The 14,734-nt window shown below is 43.1% G+C and overlaps 1 protein-coding gene across 13 annotated transcripts in view; it reads right to left on the bottom strand.

The window, feature by feature from the left end:
• AIFM1 (apoptosis inducing factor mitochondria associated 1) overlaps positions 1 to 14,734 on the bottom strand; it is a 45,536-nt gene that overhangs the window by 26,701 nt on the left and 4,101 nt on the right. For 6 of the 13 annotated variants that reach the window (XM_045029835.1, XM_045029836.1, XM_045029838.1 and 3 more), the window contains exon 2: positions 5,344 to 5,486. The exons of 4 other annotated variants lie outside the window; for them this stretch is intronic. In XM_045029835.1, coding sequence (XP_044885770.1) covers positions 5,344 to 5,486 — 143 coding nt within the window. Of the gene's footprint in view, positions 1 to 3,686; positions 3,815 to 5,343; positions 5,487 to 14,734 lie in introns of those variants that run through there. 3 more of the 13 variants (XM_045029840.1, XM_045029843.1, XM_045029844.1) reach the window with 2 other exon arrangements.

Below are 14,734 nucleotides of genomic sequence, written 5' to 3'. Positions count from 1 at the left end.
ATGCATGCAGTGGAAGATACAATAGGAAAATATATATTATACACAGAGAACATGAAAAAATGGGTGTTGCCATACCAACTGTAACGAGGGAAATTAATTAAGGTGCACTAGTAGGTGAGCTATTATCAGCAGAAGAAAAAAAAAACTTTTGTAGTGATAATCAGGATGGCCCATTTCCAACCGTTGACAAGAAGGTGTGAGTAACAGTAGGGAGGAAAAATTAGCATGGGAAAATAGTTTTATTCTGTGTAATGATCCATCCACTCTCAGTCTTTATTCAAGACTAATTTAATGGTGTCTAGTTTGCAAATTAATTTCAATTCTGCAGTTTCTCATTGGAGTCTGTTTCTGAAGTTTTTTTGTTGGAGTATTGTGACTTTGAGATCTGTAATTGAGTGACCAGTGAGATTGAAGTGTTCTCTGACTGGTTTTTGAACATTATAATTCTTGACGTCAATACAGACTGCCTCTAGGCTCTTTGCAAGGGTAGGCCATGGCAGGGCAAGTGATTGGGTCTGCAGAAAGCTATTCTGGAGCAGAGAAGGAAGACAGCAAGACAGGATGCACACAAAGCTGCAGCAAGAAAAAACAGACAAAGTAAAGCGGCTCCCAAGCACACAGCAGAGCCTGGACTAGCTGGATAGGGCTCCAAAGCGGCAAGCCAGAGTCTAACTGGGGAAGATGGCAACGACTGCTGAGTAGGACCATTCATATCTATGATGGAGAAGACCCTTGAGCATGGAACAAAGTTAGGAGATGCCAAGAGACAACTGCCTTGTAACCCCCTCATTTTTGTTCTCTATTTGGAAAGAGAAAGAGGAGAAATTCTGTCTGGAGAACTGCAACATGTACTGTAGGCCAATGGGGTGAAGGAAGAGGACAACAAAGTGATGGTTTTTTGCTTGCTTGTGGAGAGACACTGCTCAGTTAGAGATGGAAGAACACAATGAAACAAAAAAATTCAGTCTTCAGAGGAAGAAATATTCAAGCCTTCCCCAAATACTGTAATGCCTACACATTTAACGCTAGAGACCCAAGTCATCTAAATCAGTCTCGTGACTTACTACCTGTAAAAATCAGCACCACAAAAAGCACAGGTACTGAGAGTTTGACCTTCTACAGCAGGAATGATACTGTGATTAAAGAATACTGGTTGAAGCAGCAAAGATGCCCAACTTCGACAGAGCTAAATCCTTTTTGATTCATGGACTTAACAAGGCAAAAACAGAGTATGTCTCTTTCATTTAGGAGAAAACATTGGGTGAAGGCCTGGCAGCATGACTGGCTTGGAACGTGCAATGGTCCCTGTCAGTTAGCACTTGGAGATACTGTGAGTCTCAAGGAGGGAGAAAAGTTTTTTTTATAGTTCTTGGAGGAAAGACAAAATCTTCCAGAAAAAGCAGAGATCCAAGGACCTACTTGAGTCCCAAGACAAGGAAAGCTTGTAGGGAATTGAGCCTTGTGTAGGTTCGCACTTAAAGGCATGAGGTTAGCAAGTTTAAATCACACCCCTTTAAATCCTAGTCTAGACAAAGGCCTTGGAGTCTCTGAAATAACTCAACTGTCCTGGCTTAGAAAAGAATCCACATGAGATCTTTTAAATGTCTCTCAGACACTTCTACGATCAGCTGGTAAGATGTCAGTGTCAGCACGTTCATGCAAGGGAACATGGATTTTTGCCAGGAACTTGATACTAAACACCTGGAACCTCTTTCAGCTGAACACCTTTCCCCATGGGGATTTCCTGAGAAGTCAGCCTGGAATATGTGGAGACCTGAGAAAATGATAGCTGAGCACAGGCTGTATTCTGGGAGACTTTTAGTCAGAGAACATATATGGAGTATATATTCCAAACCCAGTTTTCAAAAACTCATGTGCATGGGGAGTGGAAGAGAAAGGGACATTCTGGAAGTGGATCATAGCAAGGTATCTCCCTCCCCCGCCCCGCATCAGATAGCTAATAAATAAAAGGGAAGCAAATTAACTGTCTGAAGGTATTGCCTAGCCTTGTGTGATTACGTAAATCCCACATGCACTGCATCTCTCGTAATGCTCTAAGGAAAAGCAACTGCTACAATTTAACATACAATAATTAGACACCATGGTTTGGACCCTTCTCAGAGGACATTAAAATTGCATACAAACTTGGATCTTTTCAACGTACAATGTGCCAGTCAGGGCAACTAAAGTTGCAACGGCAAAAACCAAATGACACTGAAGACATTTAACAGTTTATTAGCAAAATATTATGCGATCCAAACTCTGTTTAAACTGAAGTTAACAATTCTCTTGAGGTTTTGGCATCTCTCCTACTGCCTAGACAGTTCAAACTTTACTTATCTCCAAGATTAAGCTTTGCATAGTGAAGCAAAGTAAGGTAAAGTCTCAAATGAAATCCAAATGATCTCAACCTTAATGCAGAACATGAATAAAAAGCAGAGGCAGACAAAAGCATATCTCTGGGATAGAAGCAAAATTTCAAGCATAATAGAAGTACTGTTTAAGAATTAGCATAAAACATTTTAAACTGTTACTTGTAATCAGTTGTACAAACCCAAGGTTTGTAAACCTACCTCTGTGTTTTAGAGAGAGGTAGAATAGTGTGAAGTTGAGAAATGAGTTAAAAAGAAAGCATACAACAAATCAAAATCTGACCATTTAGGAAAGCAGATACATATAGGTGCACATATTAGATCCGACCACTTTAGGCACTACCTCTGGATAGGTTTTCCAAAGGGACACTGCTAAGTATATATAATAAAAAAACAAAAGCTACTCTCTTAGCTATTTGACAGAAGTGATTTAATGCTCCTTCTGTAGCTTAATTACAAAGGTAGGTAAATGGATTGCCCCCCTTTTTCTAATGGAGCTTGAAGTTGGTGGGTTACTTCCTTATTTGTAAACTTGAAAGGATTAGATCATCAGTAAATGTTGGTAAACGTCAATTTCACCATACATGCAACCAAAGAAAAAGTATTTCCATAGATAACTGAAATATACAGATAGGCAAAGACAAATGCTGCTTGAGAACTAAGAGTCTGATTTAAGGATATTTACTTTGTATACTTTGTTGTAATGTTGACAACTTGTGTTTTAGCATATATAAAGTCTTAATTTTTGAATATCAATATCTAGCATTAAGAAAAATATTGTTTGGGCACCTCATAATTTTGCACAACTGAAAATCTGAAATGACAAAAATTGGGGGAAAATGCTTAAAAATATGAATGCATATTATTGGTAAAAATTATAAAAAATGAAAATCAAATTTTGCCACGCCTATTTATTTGTACACCAGCTCAATAATGTCAGCATAAATTTGGTAATGTGACTCGTTAATTAACTTTGCTTCCCTGCTGACTATGAAAAAAAGCAAAACACACAGTCAGTCCTACACAAGCTCTGGATATTTTGACTTTAGATATTCAGTGTCAAAAGATTAAACTCAGCAGGATGTTTCCCCATCAGAGACTTGAATTGTGTGGACGGATCAAATTTGGAATTGTATTCTAATGGACAATGTTCCTTTAAATAAAACCCCAGAGAGGACACTTATCATAGGATTTAGTTAAGTTATTATATGACTAACTTGATATTAGACATATGACAGGCACAAAGATTTAAATCATGCCATGGTATCCCCCACCCGCCCACCCACTAAAATGAATTTAGTTCAAGCATCTTACATAAGCTCCTGCCCCAGTGACTGTTCCTCCTACAATTAAGTAGTACACTAGGTTGTTGCCATCTTTCCCAGGAACACCTGTAGACGTTAGAGATCTAGATGGGGGTCTTAGATGATGACACTGCAAAACTGTAGGTGAAGACAGGCAATGAAAGAAAAGAGAAGGAAAGAGTACTGAATATTAATGAGGACACTTCATCACACAGCTCTTGGCAAAGCAGGGTTCATTTTCAGTTACCTTGTTGGTCAAAAGAAGTGTGGCTAATACATATTTATCATTTCAGGACTTAAATACTATGAAAGCCTCTTCCCTTTCTTATGGGCATATTCATTTCAAAGTGAACATAACATCTTCTAACCAGAAAGGCTCCGCTCTGATGCAATGTCTGCTTTCCTGTGTGCAGCTGGGGAAGGAGATGGGCATGTGTCTCTCTCGAGGACGACTAGTTCACACGCTGAGCTCACTTTATAGTTGGATTCTGATTTTTACTGAAGTTTTCCAGCAAGAAAGGAGACTAGGCAGGCAAGCAGCTTACCCCCCAGGCCTCACACTTAGTCCATGGTTTTTCCACATTAGAACATAGGTCTTACTGTTCCCAGCCCTTTGTTCTAACAACTTTTCCACAGAATTTCCTTGCTAAATAAGCCCTCCTAAAGGAGCACACAATTTAACATGTGGTTCTACTCCCCAAGGAAGCTTTTCAGATTCAGGAAGTTGCTGCGTGGCAGACTTATTTATTCTAAAATTTAAGGGGGGAATTATTTCTGACCTTTCCCCACACTTAGGTGCTCTACTTCCTGGCTGCAGCTCCATGACAGAGGTCAGATCACCTTTGCCAGGCAGTTGGAGCTGGTATCTCTGAATTGGAGAGGAGGGTGGCAGAGCACACCTAAGAGCCAAAGGAATAGGTAAACCACATTTCTCCCTCAAATTTAACAAACATAAATAAAAGTTCTATTTCCCAGGCTCCGCATCTATGTGAAGAGTTTCATTAGGTAAAATCAGGGCAATAGCCACACTAAATGTTTGGAATACTTGTGTTTGATGTTTTAAATAAAGACTATCAACTGTAGACAAAAACGTACACAATGCTTCTCTGTAAGAAACAGAACTTCAAAAGGGTAGATTCATATTCCTTAAAATGGAACCTCTCCATTACCAAACACTATTTGTGTCTTGAATTCACTCTGCCTTGGCACCTGATTTACCACCTCCGCCTGGTGGAACCATTTTGCTCTTTTTCCATTACATAAAGGGAGGTTTAAAAGAGGTCTATAAATATCAGACTGGGACAAATGCAGAACTTAAACTTAGAAATGAAAAAAGAAATTTGGCAAGCAATGGCCTGATTAAGTTTGTTGCTCAAAGGATAAACCATCAGAACTACAAGCTAATTATCACATACAAGATAACAGAGCTGTGGTTAATCACAGGATATAGAAAATAATGTTTTTTCTAGTAAAGATAAAAGGTAACTGAAATGACAAGAGAAAATACTGGTTAATTTGCAGCCAGTTCCAGTTTGGACATTAGTTTCCTAGGAAGTTTTCCAAAGCAGGAAAGAACAGCAGAGGTAAGAGGCAAAGGAGGCAAGAGAAAGTAATCATTTAAAAGGAGCTGTGTCGCAGCTTCTTTCATGAACCACCTTTCTACTTACATAGGCACCTGCTCCTAACGTTGATAAGCCCACAAAAAGGACAAAAACAGAACTATCGCCTTTGCCCCCAGGTGCACCAGAGCTAGCCATTTGTCTGCTCAGCTGTAGTTTTAAGGGAACATTCCATCGCTGCAACAAGTTGCCTAAGGAACACAATGTTTTTAAACAAAACACAAAGTATAGTCAATACATAGTAATATTTTAAGGTATAGTAATTAACTGTATTATAAAGCCAAGTAAATCAGCTACTTGTTTGAAGAGCCCAACGCCACATTTGACTGACCCTAGTGAATTATTTTGTGCTAAAGCGAGACCACTACACTAAGTTTGAGATCCCACCTCCCCGCCTTGAACAGCAGAAAATGGAACTGCTACTGTACTCAGCCTTTGGAATTTGTTCTCAAACTCCCCTCACAGCCCCCCGTTATTGAATACAGTACTGCCCAAATAGTGTGTTCACAGGAGAGGGATTTCCAGCACAGTTTAGACCCTGTCCATACTGGGATCAAACTCTTGGCTGCAACTGTGTTTGCACATGCTGGGGGTCAGTAGGCTTCCCCTGCAACCAGTGAGTATTTCTGTGAGAACTGAAGCTTCCCCCTGAGCTCTCTAACAACTTATAGATGGCTCTAAGGCCTGGTCTAGGTTAGGTTGATGCAAGTCACCTTGTGTCAACTTATTTGTGCATGTGTCTACATTTAAATTAGGAGTTAGGATATAGCTATTCAGGCCTGTCTGCAAAGGCCTATACTTTAAGAATGTAGGTGTATTCTTATCACTTAGCTAGTTATAGAGGTATAAAAGAAAGAATCAAAGATCACTGTCTGTCTGTGTAATGGCCTTCTCTTACTGTGACAGGCTAAGGCAGTCAGCTAAGATGTAGTTAGGCAGCCATAAGCTGGGAAGTGTATGGTCACATCCTCACATTCCAAACTAGTCACATTGAAATAAGGTGCTACTGGGCTATTAGGAATACAATCCTGTCCTGATATTCCTATCACCTCCAGAGAAAGAGAAGAGCCTAGAAGATGTAAAAGGAAACTTAGTTTAATAGCATCCTGTCTGGCAAGAACTCACTTATCAATAGACACAGCTGGAAAACCCTTATGTCTGTATAGATGTAGTTGTGAAATCCTCACTTCTGTATTGTTTTGTATGTTTATTTGCATGGTCTCTGTCTGGTTCTTTAATTGTTTCTGTCTGCTGTATAATTAATTTGGTGGGTGTAAACCAATTAAGGTGGTGGGGTATAATAGGTTAAATAACCATGTTACAATATGTTAGGATTGGTTAGTTAAATTTCAGTAAAATGATTGGTTAAGGAATAGCTAAGCAAAACGCAGGTTTTACTATATAGTCTGCAGTCAATCAGGAAGGGGGGGAAATGGGAACAGGGACTGGGGGAATTAAAATCATGTCTTGCTAAAGGGGAAAATGGGAACAGGGGATGGGAACAGGAACAGGGACACAGGCAAGGCTCTGTGGTGTCAGAGCTGGGAAGGGGGACACTAAGGAAGGAAACTGGAATCATGCTTGCTGGAAGTTCAGCCCAATAAACACCGAATTGTTTGCACCTTTGGACTTCGGGTATTGTTGCTCTGTTCATGTGAGAAGGACCAGGGAAGTGAGAGGGTGAAGGAATAAGCCCCCTAACATTAGTCTCCAGCCGACATCTGCGCCCTGTTACAGTGACACAGTAAGACCACCTCCCAGTGTTGAGCCATGGTTGAACTACTGAGGTTGATGACACTGCATGAACTATGTTGACCCTAACAGTCCTCAGCCTCATAGACTTTAAGGTCAGAAGAGACCATTATGATCATCTAGTCTGACCTCCTGCACAACGCAGGCCACAGAATCTCACCCACCCACTCCTGTAACAAACCCCTAACCTATATCTGAGTTACTGAAGTCTTCAAATCGTGGTTTAAAGATCTCAAGGTACAGAGAATCCTCCAGCAAGTGACCCATGCCCCATGCTGCAGAGGAAGGCAAAAAACCTCCAGGGCCTCTGCCAATCTGCCCTGGAGGAAAATTCCTTCCCGACCCCAAATACGGCGATCAGTTAAACCCTGAGCATGTGGGCAAGACTCACCAGCCAGCACCCAGGAAAGAATTCTCTGTAGTAACTCAGATCCCACCCCCTCTAACATCCCATCACAGACCACTGGGCATACTTACTTGCTAATAATCAAAGATCAATTAATTGCCAAAATTAGGCTATCCCATCATACCACCCCCTCCATAAACTTATCAAGTTTAGCTTCCATCAGCTATCCCACAATTCCCCATTCCCTGCAACAGTGATCACCCTGGTCACAATTGTAAACTCCACTGACCAGGGGTCAGAGACTGAAAGCCACCCCCCTTAAAGCCCCCTGCATATTTCTGAAATGCCTTTTCCTGATAGCCCACCTTGGCAAGTACACCTAGCAGCTCATCCTTGCTGTATGCAACTGCCCAACCAACCATGCGCCAGAGCCACTCCTGGCTGGAGTACACGGGAGGTATTGCAACTCCTGCACCTATGGGGAGAAGAGGCTGTGCAAGCACAGCTGTGGACCAGACACAGAACTGGGGATACCTGCAAAGAGAGGCACAGGGGTTTGCAGGCAAAGAGGTATGGCAGGGACTGGCAGCAGTGCTGTGTGAAAGCAAAGGAACTTTGCAGGTGCACCACAAGGCCAGGGAGGCCAACAATTGATCTGGTGCTGAGCCGCAGACCTGCCGCTTCTACAATGAGCTGCATGCCATACTTGGCAGAGGTCCCAGTAGTGCACCACAGACCACAATGGATACCTCAGATGAGCCCAAGACAGAGCCCCCTGCCATGAACAGCAAGGAGGAAGAGAGGAGTCAAGGGAGAAGCAGCTGGGGAGGAGTCTAGCCTTGTCATGAGCCAGGACCTGCCTGAGACTCCACCCGTCTAGCCAGTCCTACCAGCCAAATATGGATGAGCCTGCTGAAGGGGAAGGAACCACAGGTAAGCATGGGCATGTATTTTTCCTTACAATGTTTAAATTTAAAGATGGCGCTCGGCCCATCCCCAAGTCAAGACAAAGGTATTAACTTTTCATTGCTCTATTCAGACAGGAAGAGTTAGTGGCACAACAAACAAAGGTAGAATTGGCACCTGCTTTTCATTCCCCTGTTGAGGTAAGTGGGGGGGGGGGGGGTAGGGTGATCCAGGCTGGGCAGTTTGGTTTTGTGTACATAGGGATGTCCCTCAATGAAACTTTCACAGAGATACTCTGCAATTCTCTGCTGAAGGTTTCTAGGGATGTCTGACTTATTTTTTCCTCTGTGGTAGGATGCTTTCCCACACCACTCTGTGATGAGTTCAGCTGGCACCATTGCAGTAAACAGGCTCATGGCATACAGACCCAGGTGGCTTCAGGACGCCAACAGAAGCCGCTCCTTCTGCGTCTTTGTTACGCTCTGCAGTGAGATATCAGCTAAAACCTCCACTGCCTGTGGAAAACAGGGCACTCAGTGCCACTGCTCCATGCTCCCATCCTTAGAACAGGGACTGAAATTTTATTGTTTCATGCAACTGAAATTCCTTCCCCCCAACCTGCCATCTTGCCCCAGATGGGCCATACTCACCATGCCTAGGGCTGGAGAGTGGAGCTGAAGGGTCAATAAGCATGTCTTATTAAAAGTGTTTATAGGAATAAGGGAAGGAAGTTTTGAATCTTATCTTTCTCTTCCTGTAGTGGCTCTAAATCCTATGGCACACCTGACTACTGTTATCAGCAGATTCTGGCATGGAGGCCTTGAGGGCTGCCCCCTGCACTCCCACAGAATGCTTGACCCTGACAAGGAGGAGAAAGAAGAGGACCAGGAAGAACATGTCCAGCAAGATCCTGCAAGCCAGTGCTAATAAAAAAAGGTAATAATTGGAGATATACCAATCTCCTAGAACTGGAAAGGACCTTGAAAGGTCATCGAGTCCAGCCCCCTGCCTTCACTAGCAGGACCAATTTTTGCCCCAGATCCCTAAGTGGCCTCCTCAAGGATTGAACTCACAACCCTGGGTTTAGCAGGCCAATGCTCAAACCACTGAGCTATCCCTCCCTATCCACTGCATCAGATTGTGATAAAAAGAACCTGGAGGGCTAATGTGGCAGACAACAAGAGTGGACAGGAGAAAGGCCTGAGAGTCCCAGCAGGAAAAGGAGAGGGAAATGCATGAGGATGTAATCGGTCTTCTCAGGCAGCAAACCCAAACACTGCAGTTCCTGGTGAGGTACCAGTCCAAAAATCCCAGACTCCCCCCCTTTGCACTCCTTGGAGAACTCCAGCTCCCTACATACCATATGGAATCCTGGGCCACATCTTTATCCCTACTACGCCATGCCGGGGGACAGCAAGGGAAACCACAACTTTCAGGGGGAGGGATAGCTCAGTGGTTTGAGCATTGGCCTGCTAAACCCAGGGTTGTGAGTTCAATCCTTGAGGAGGCTACTTAGGGATCTGGGGCAAAAATTGGTCCTGCTAGTGAAGGCAGGGGGCTGGACTCGATGACCTTTCAAGGTCCCTTCCAGTTCTAGGAGATTGGTATATCTCCAATTATTACCTATTACCTTCAGATACTCTAACCGGAGAGACCCATGCCTAGTGTATATGTAATCACAATCGACTACATTTGTGCATTCAAAAGCGCAGAAATGTTGCTACCTTTCCAATCTTCAAGTTCCCTTAATTTACAATTAACATTTGTATTTTCTCACATGCTTTTTGCACATTGATTTTTCCTGTGCTGTTGGTGCAATTCAATAAATTTGTTTTTTGAGAATGAGATTATCGTTATTACTTCACACCACACGGGCAAAGCATACAGTACTTGTAAATGTACAGGATCACAGTACACGCATGTCCTGGCAAATAGCCAGTCCTATTTATAAATAGAGAGCAGACACCACCCAATTCCTAGTAGCACCTACAGCTTGAGGCTCAGAGAACATTCCAGAACAGCACCCTACTGCAGCTCTTTCAAAGCAACCCTCACTAGCTCCATGCTCAGCTCTTGTGGTGGCCCCTATGTCTGGCTGTTCAAAGTCAGCAGACAGCCACTCATGACAGCTTCCCCCCTTTGCCTCACAGATCTTATGCAAGACACAACAGCCAACTATAACCATTGAGATATTTTTCTCAGTGAGATTTAATCTAATGAGTAAACACCACCAGCGTCCCTTCACTCCTCCACAAGCATATTCAACAGTCATTGTGCACCTGCTGAGTCAGTAGCTGAGTCTTTCCTTAGCAGTCTTGAGGTGGTCAGCGTAAGCGTCATGAGCCAGGGAAGCAAAGAGCAGGCTGGGTCCTGCAGAATCACTACTGGCATTTCAAAAATTGCCAATGGTAAGCTGCCAGTCACAAAAGAAAGGCCCTGCTGGCAGCTTTCTGAGCAGTCCTGTGTTCTTAAAGATGCAAGCATCATGCATCTTCACAGACCAGCCTACATTGGCATTGGTGAAGCATCCCCGGTGACTGACCAATGCTTGCTTAACCATAGAAAAGGAACCCTTTCTGTTGATGTCTCTGTTGCAAGGTAGACTTGTGCTAAAACAGGGATACGTGTAGTCTTTTGTCCCACCACAGTTTGGGAGCCCCTCACTGCCTAGCCATCCGCCATTTCCTGCACATTGTGAAAAGTCACAGCCCTGAGTAGCAGGAGATGATTAATGGCCCTACACACTTAACTGACAATGGTCCCCACTGTGGATTTTCCAACTCCAAAATGATTTCCCACTCACTGGTAGCAGTTCAGCATTGCAGGTTTCCAGAGTGAAATCGCCACTCTCTTCTCCACTGTTAATGCAGCTCTCATTCCGGTGTCCCTGTGCTGGGGGTCCGGGGACAGCTCAGCACACAGATCCAGCACTGTGGCCTTTTGCATCCAAAAGTTCTGCAGCTGCTGCTTGTCTTCCCAAACCTGTATTATGATGCAACCCACCCATCAGTGCTCATTTCTTGGGCCCAGAAGTGGTGCTCAGCTGTCTGCAGCTGTTCTTTGAACCCCACCAATAATCCTGAACTGTTATTCGCTACATCCCTTAGCAAACTGTCTTTGAAGAAATCCTCATGTCCCCCATTGCTGCAGTACTTCCTGTGGGTCTGTAACTACAGGAGAATTGTGCCTCCTGTATTTGCAACGTTCATGAGAAAAGCACAGAACTCTGTGGGCTCCATGCTTCTGTCAGAGAGGGCAGACACCGAAAGTGCCATGCGGGTTGGTAGGATTTTTTTTTTTAAAAGGCTAAATAGGCTATGAATGGCATTATTCAATGGAGAAAGTTGCATGCTGGTAACTTGACCCCTAGCTCCCAAAGGTCCTATGCGACTCATTTCTACCCCATACACATTGCAAAAAGTTCCCAAAAGGCATTACACCCCAGACGGCGACATGCAGCACAAGCACTCCTGGTGAGTACATACAGTGGAGATGCAAGGAGCCAAGCATGCATTTGCACGAGCAATACACAAACTGTGGTCATTGTACAAGAATGTACTTTGTGTCAACGACAGTTTGTAGTGTAGACATGTTCTGAGATAGGGATTGGTGTCTGAGACCCAAGTCAAGGAGAAGTTACTAGAACCCAACCAGCAAAAAGGGCCCTGTCTACACCAGAACACTTTCCTATAGGATCCTACCACTGATATCACTGATCAGACTCCACTCGGGGTATCAATAAGCATGCTCATGCAAACTGTGCACCAACAGTCACGTCATGCTAATCTGCTCTGAATGCTGCGCTTAACGCAATGGGCCCTGGAGCCCTGCTTACCCTAGCTCCCAATGTTGCTACCATTGGTGGTAGCAATGGCGAGAAATTTTCACAAACTGCCCCCAGTGTAGAAACAAACGATGGTGATTAAACAATTACAGCTTGCTACAGCAGGCTGGACAGTTTCATGATGCCTTCCCTATAGTAGACTTGCATACTGCAAGTCTTAATAGGCAGCAGGTTTAAAAAAAAAAAAAAGGTAATAATTGGAGATATACCAATCTCCTAGAACTGGAAGGGACCTTGAAAGGTCATTGAGTCCAGCCCCCTGCCTTCACTAGCAGGACCAATTTTTGCCCCAGACCCCTAAATGGCCTCCTCAAGGATTGAACTCACAACCCTATAACAAATAAAACAAATAAAAGGAAGCTCTTCTTCACGCAGCGCACAGTCAACTTGTGGAACTCCTTACCTGAGGAGGTTGTGAAGGCTAGGACTATAACAATGTTTAAAAGGGGACTGGATAAATTCATGGTGGCTAAGTCCATAAATGGCTATTAGCTAGGATGGGTAAGAATGGTGTCCCTAGCCTCTTGTTCGTCAGAGGATGGAGATGGATGGCAGGAGAGAGATCACTTGATCATTGCCTGTTAGGTTCACTCCCTCTGGGGCACCTGGCATTGGCCACTGTTGGTAGACAGATACTGGGCTAGATGGACGTTTGGTCTGACCCGGTACGGCCATTCTTATGTTCTTAAGTGAAGATCATTACAAATGAGAACTCTGACATGCTTCCTGCAAACATTAATGCCAGATGCTGTATATTACCCCAGATTATCTCCACATGAAAACCAATTCCAAATGGAAGATGAAGAAGATACTGTCTAGAGTGAAGGGGGATTGTTAGTGGGACTAAATGGCAATGGCCCTCATTCTGGTGATCCAAACAGCTACAGTCCCATGTAAGGTGTCAGCAGGCACTTTCTTAATCTCAGAGGAGCAGTGTACAGCAGAGGGGCAAGGCATTTGTCTCCCTGCTAACTCAGGAAGTTTGCTGTTGGTGCATGGGGGTGCGGAGAGAGACCAACTTGATTAACTCAATCAACTCTCTCAACTTCAAAGAGAGGCCATCGGAATGCAATTATTCAGCATGGTGGACAAAGCCTGTATGGTGATCCCCTTCACTTGTCTGGTTTTCGGTTTATGTTTCCCATAACATGCTGTTCTAGCACAACATTTCAATTGAAGCCAATGGGAACTACAGGTGCTAAGCATCCCTGAAAATCTGGCCTCCGGTATCCTACACTGGACTTGCAACAACTGAGACCCCTAAAATCAGTGGCCACTTTTGGAAAATTTGGCTGCACCTGGAGAGGCCTAACTGCAACAGAGGTGAATGGAGACAAGAGAGAAAAGGACACAGAAGAGGGTGTTTGGGAGGGTCAACCAACAGTTCTGAGAATTAAACACATATCTATTATGTTTTATATTGAATTTGAAATATTACAAAAAAATGGTATTCACACTATACCACAGTTAAGATAATAAAACATCAGGAAATGCAAAAGTTAACTTGGCCGCATTACACATACAGTATGTTTTCATAGTCTGTACTTCTAGGAACCTAGATATTTCACAAGAGAGAAAGAGAAAACAGTACTTAAATGCAACATAGCTGAGTAATGTTGGAATATTCGGATCACATCAGTGAATGCAACAGTCAATTATGTATTGTTAATGTTGCATTAACACACTTCTTTCCCTTTAATTTTAAACTTACAGAGCTTGTAAATTCTTTTAATAAGCGCTACTAGACTAGCAAAATTTCCAGTCTGTGCAGACTTCACAAGCCGCACCATAAGCTTCTTGAACCAATCTGTGCATGTACCGAACTAGCTGTGAACTTGCAAACAATCCATGTCTCCTGGAGTGTGCATATGGAAATTTAATTTTCTCTTGTGAAGACTTAGCAGGCAATTTTCAAACTGTCTCTTTTATTCAATCAAAACCAAGGTATTTTAAGTGTAGTACAGGCACTACTTCTCAAGGACTGTCCCTATGCCAAGTTTAAATCTTCAGTCATTTTTCATATAGCTCTCTTTAAAAAAGTGGCTAGATTTTCTTAATACAGGAAAAAAGTATTTTTCAAAATCAACTGAAAGAATTTTGCTCCAATTTATGAAAAGGCCACTTTTAGGTAGAGATCAACATGTAAAATTTAGGAACAAAAAAAGAATTTTTCTAAATTTGTAAGCATGAAAAATAGGGGAGTAGAAGGGAAACTTTTGCATAACAGTGACCAGTATAAATATTAGCAACTTTCAAGGACGTGTGCTGCTAGATTCTCCAATGGCCTTCCAAGGTCATTGCTACACTCCTGCTGAAAGCAAGGCACTGACCCTTTGGGATTCCTTTTACTTGGCCACCTATAGAGCCCTGTCTACATGACCGACAGTGACTGTCTGAATAGGGCTTTGAAGAATTAAATTAGCTGACAGGGTAGTCTAGGAAAAATGTGTCAGCTAACTCTTCACCACCACATTCAAACACAGCAGCAATCTGTAATGTGTACAAGGCCTAGAAGATCTCAGCATGTCTGATGGGCCTCAAGACTTGCTATGAGCACACTAATTCAGATTTCCCCAAAAACTGCCATGCCA

This window comes from Mauremys mutica, chromosome 9, assembly GCF_020497125.1.
Source record: "Mauremys mutica isolate MM-2020 ecotype Southern chromosome 9, ASM2049712v1, whole genome shotgun sequence".
Classification (NCBI taxonomy): Eukaryota; Metazoa; Chordata; order Testudines; family Geoemydidae; genus Mauremys; species Mauremys mutica.
Note: the sequence above shows the minus strand (reverse complement) of the source record. Positions and strands in the feature narration are given on the sequence as shown.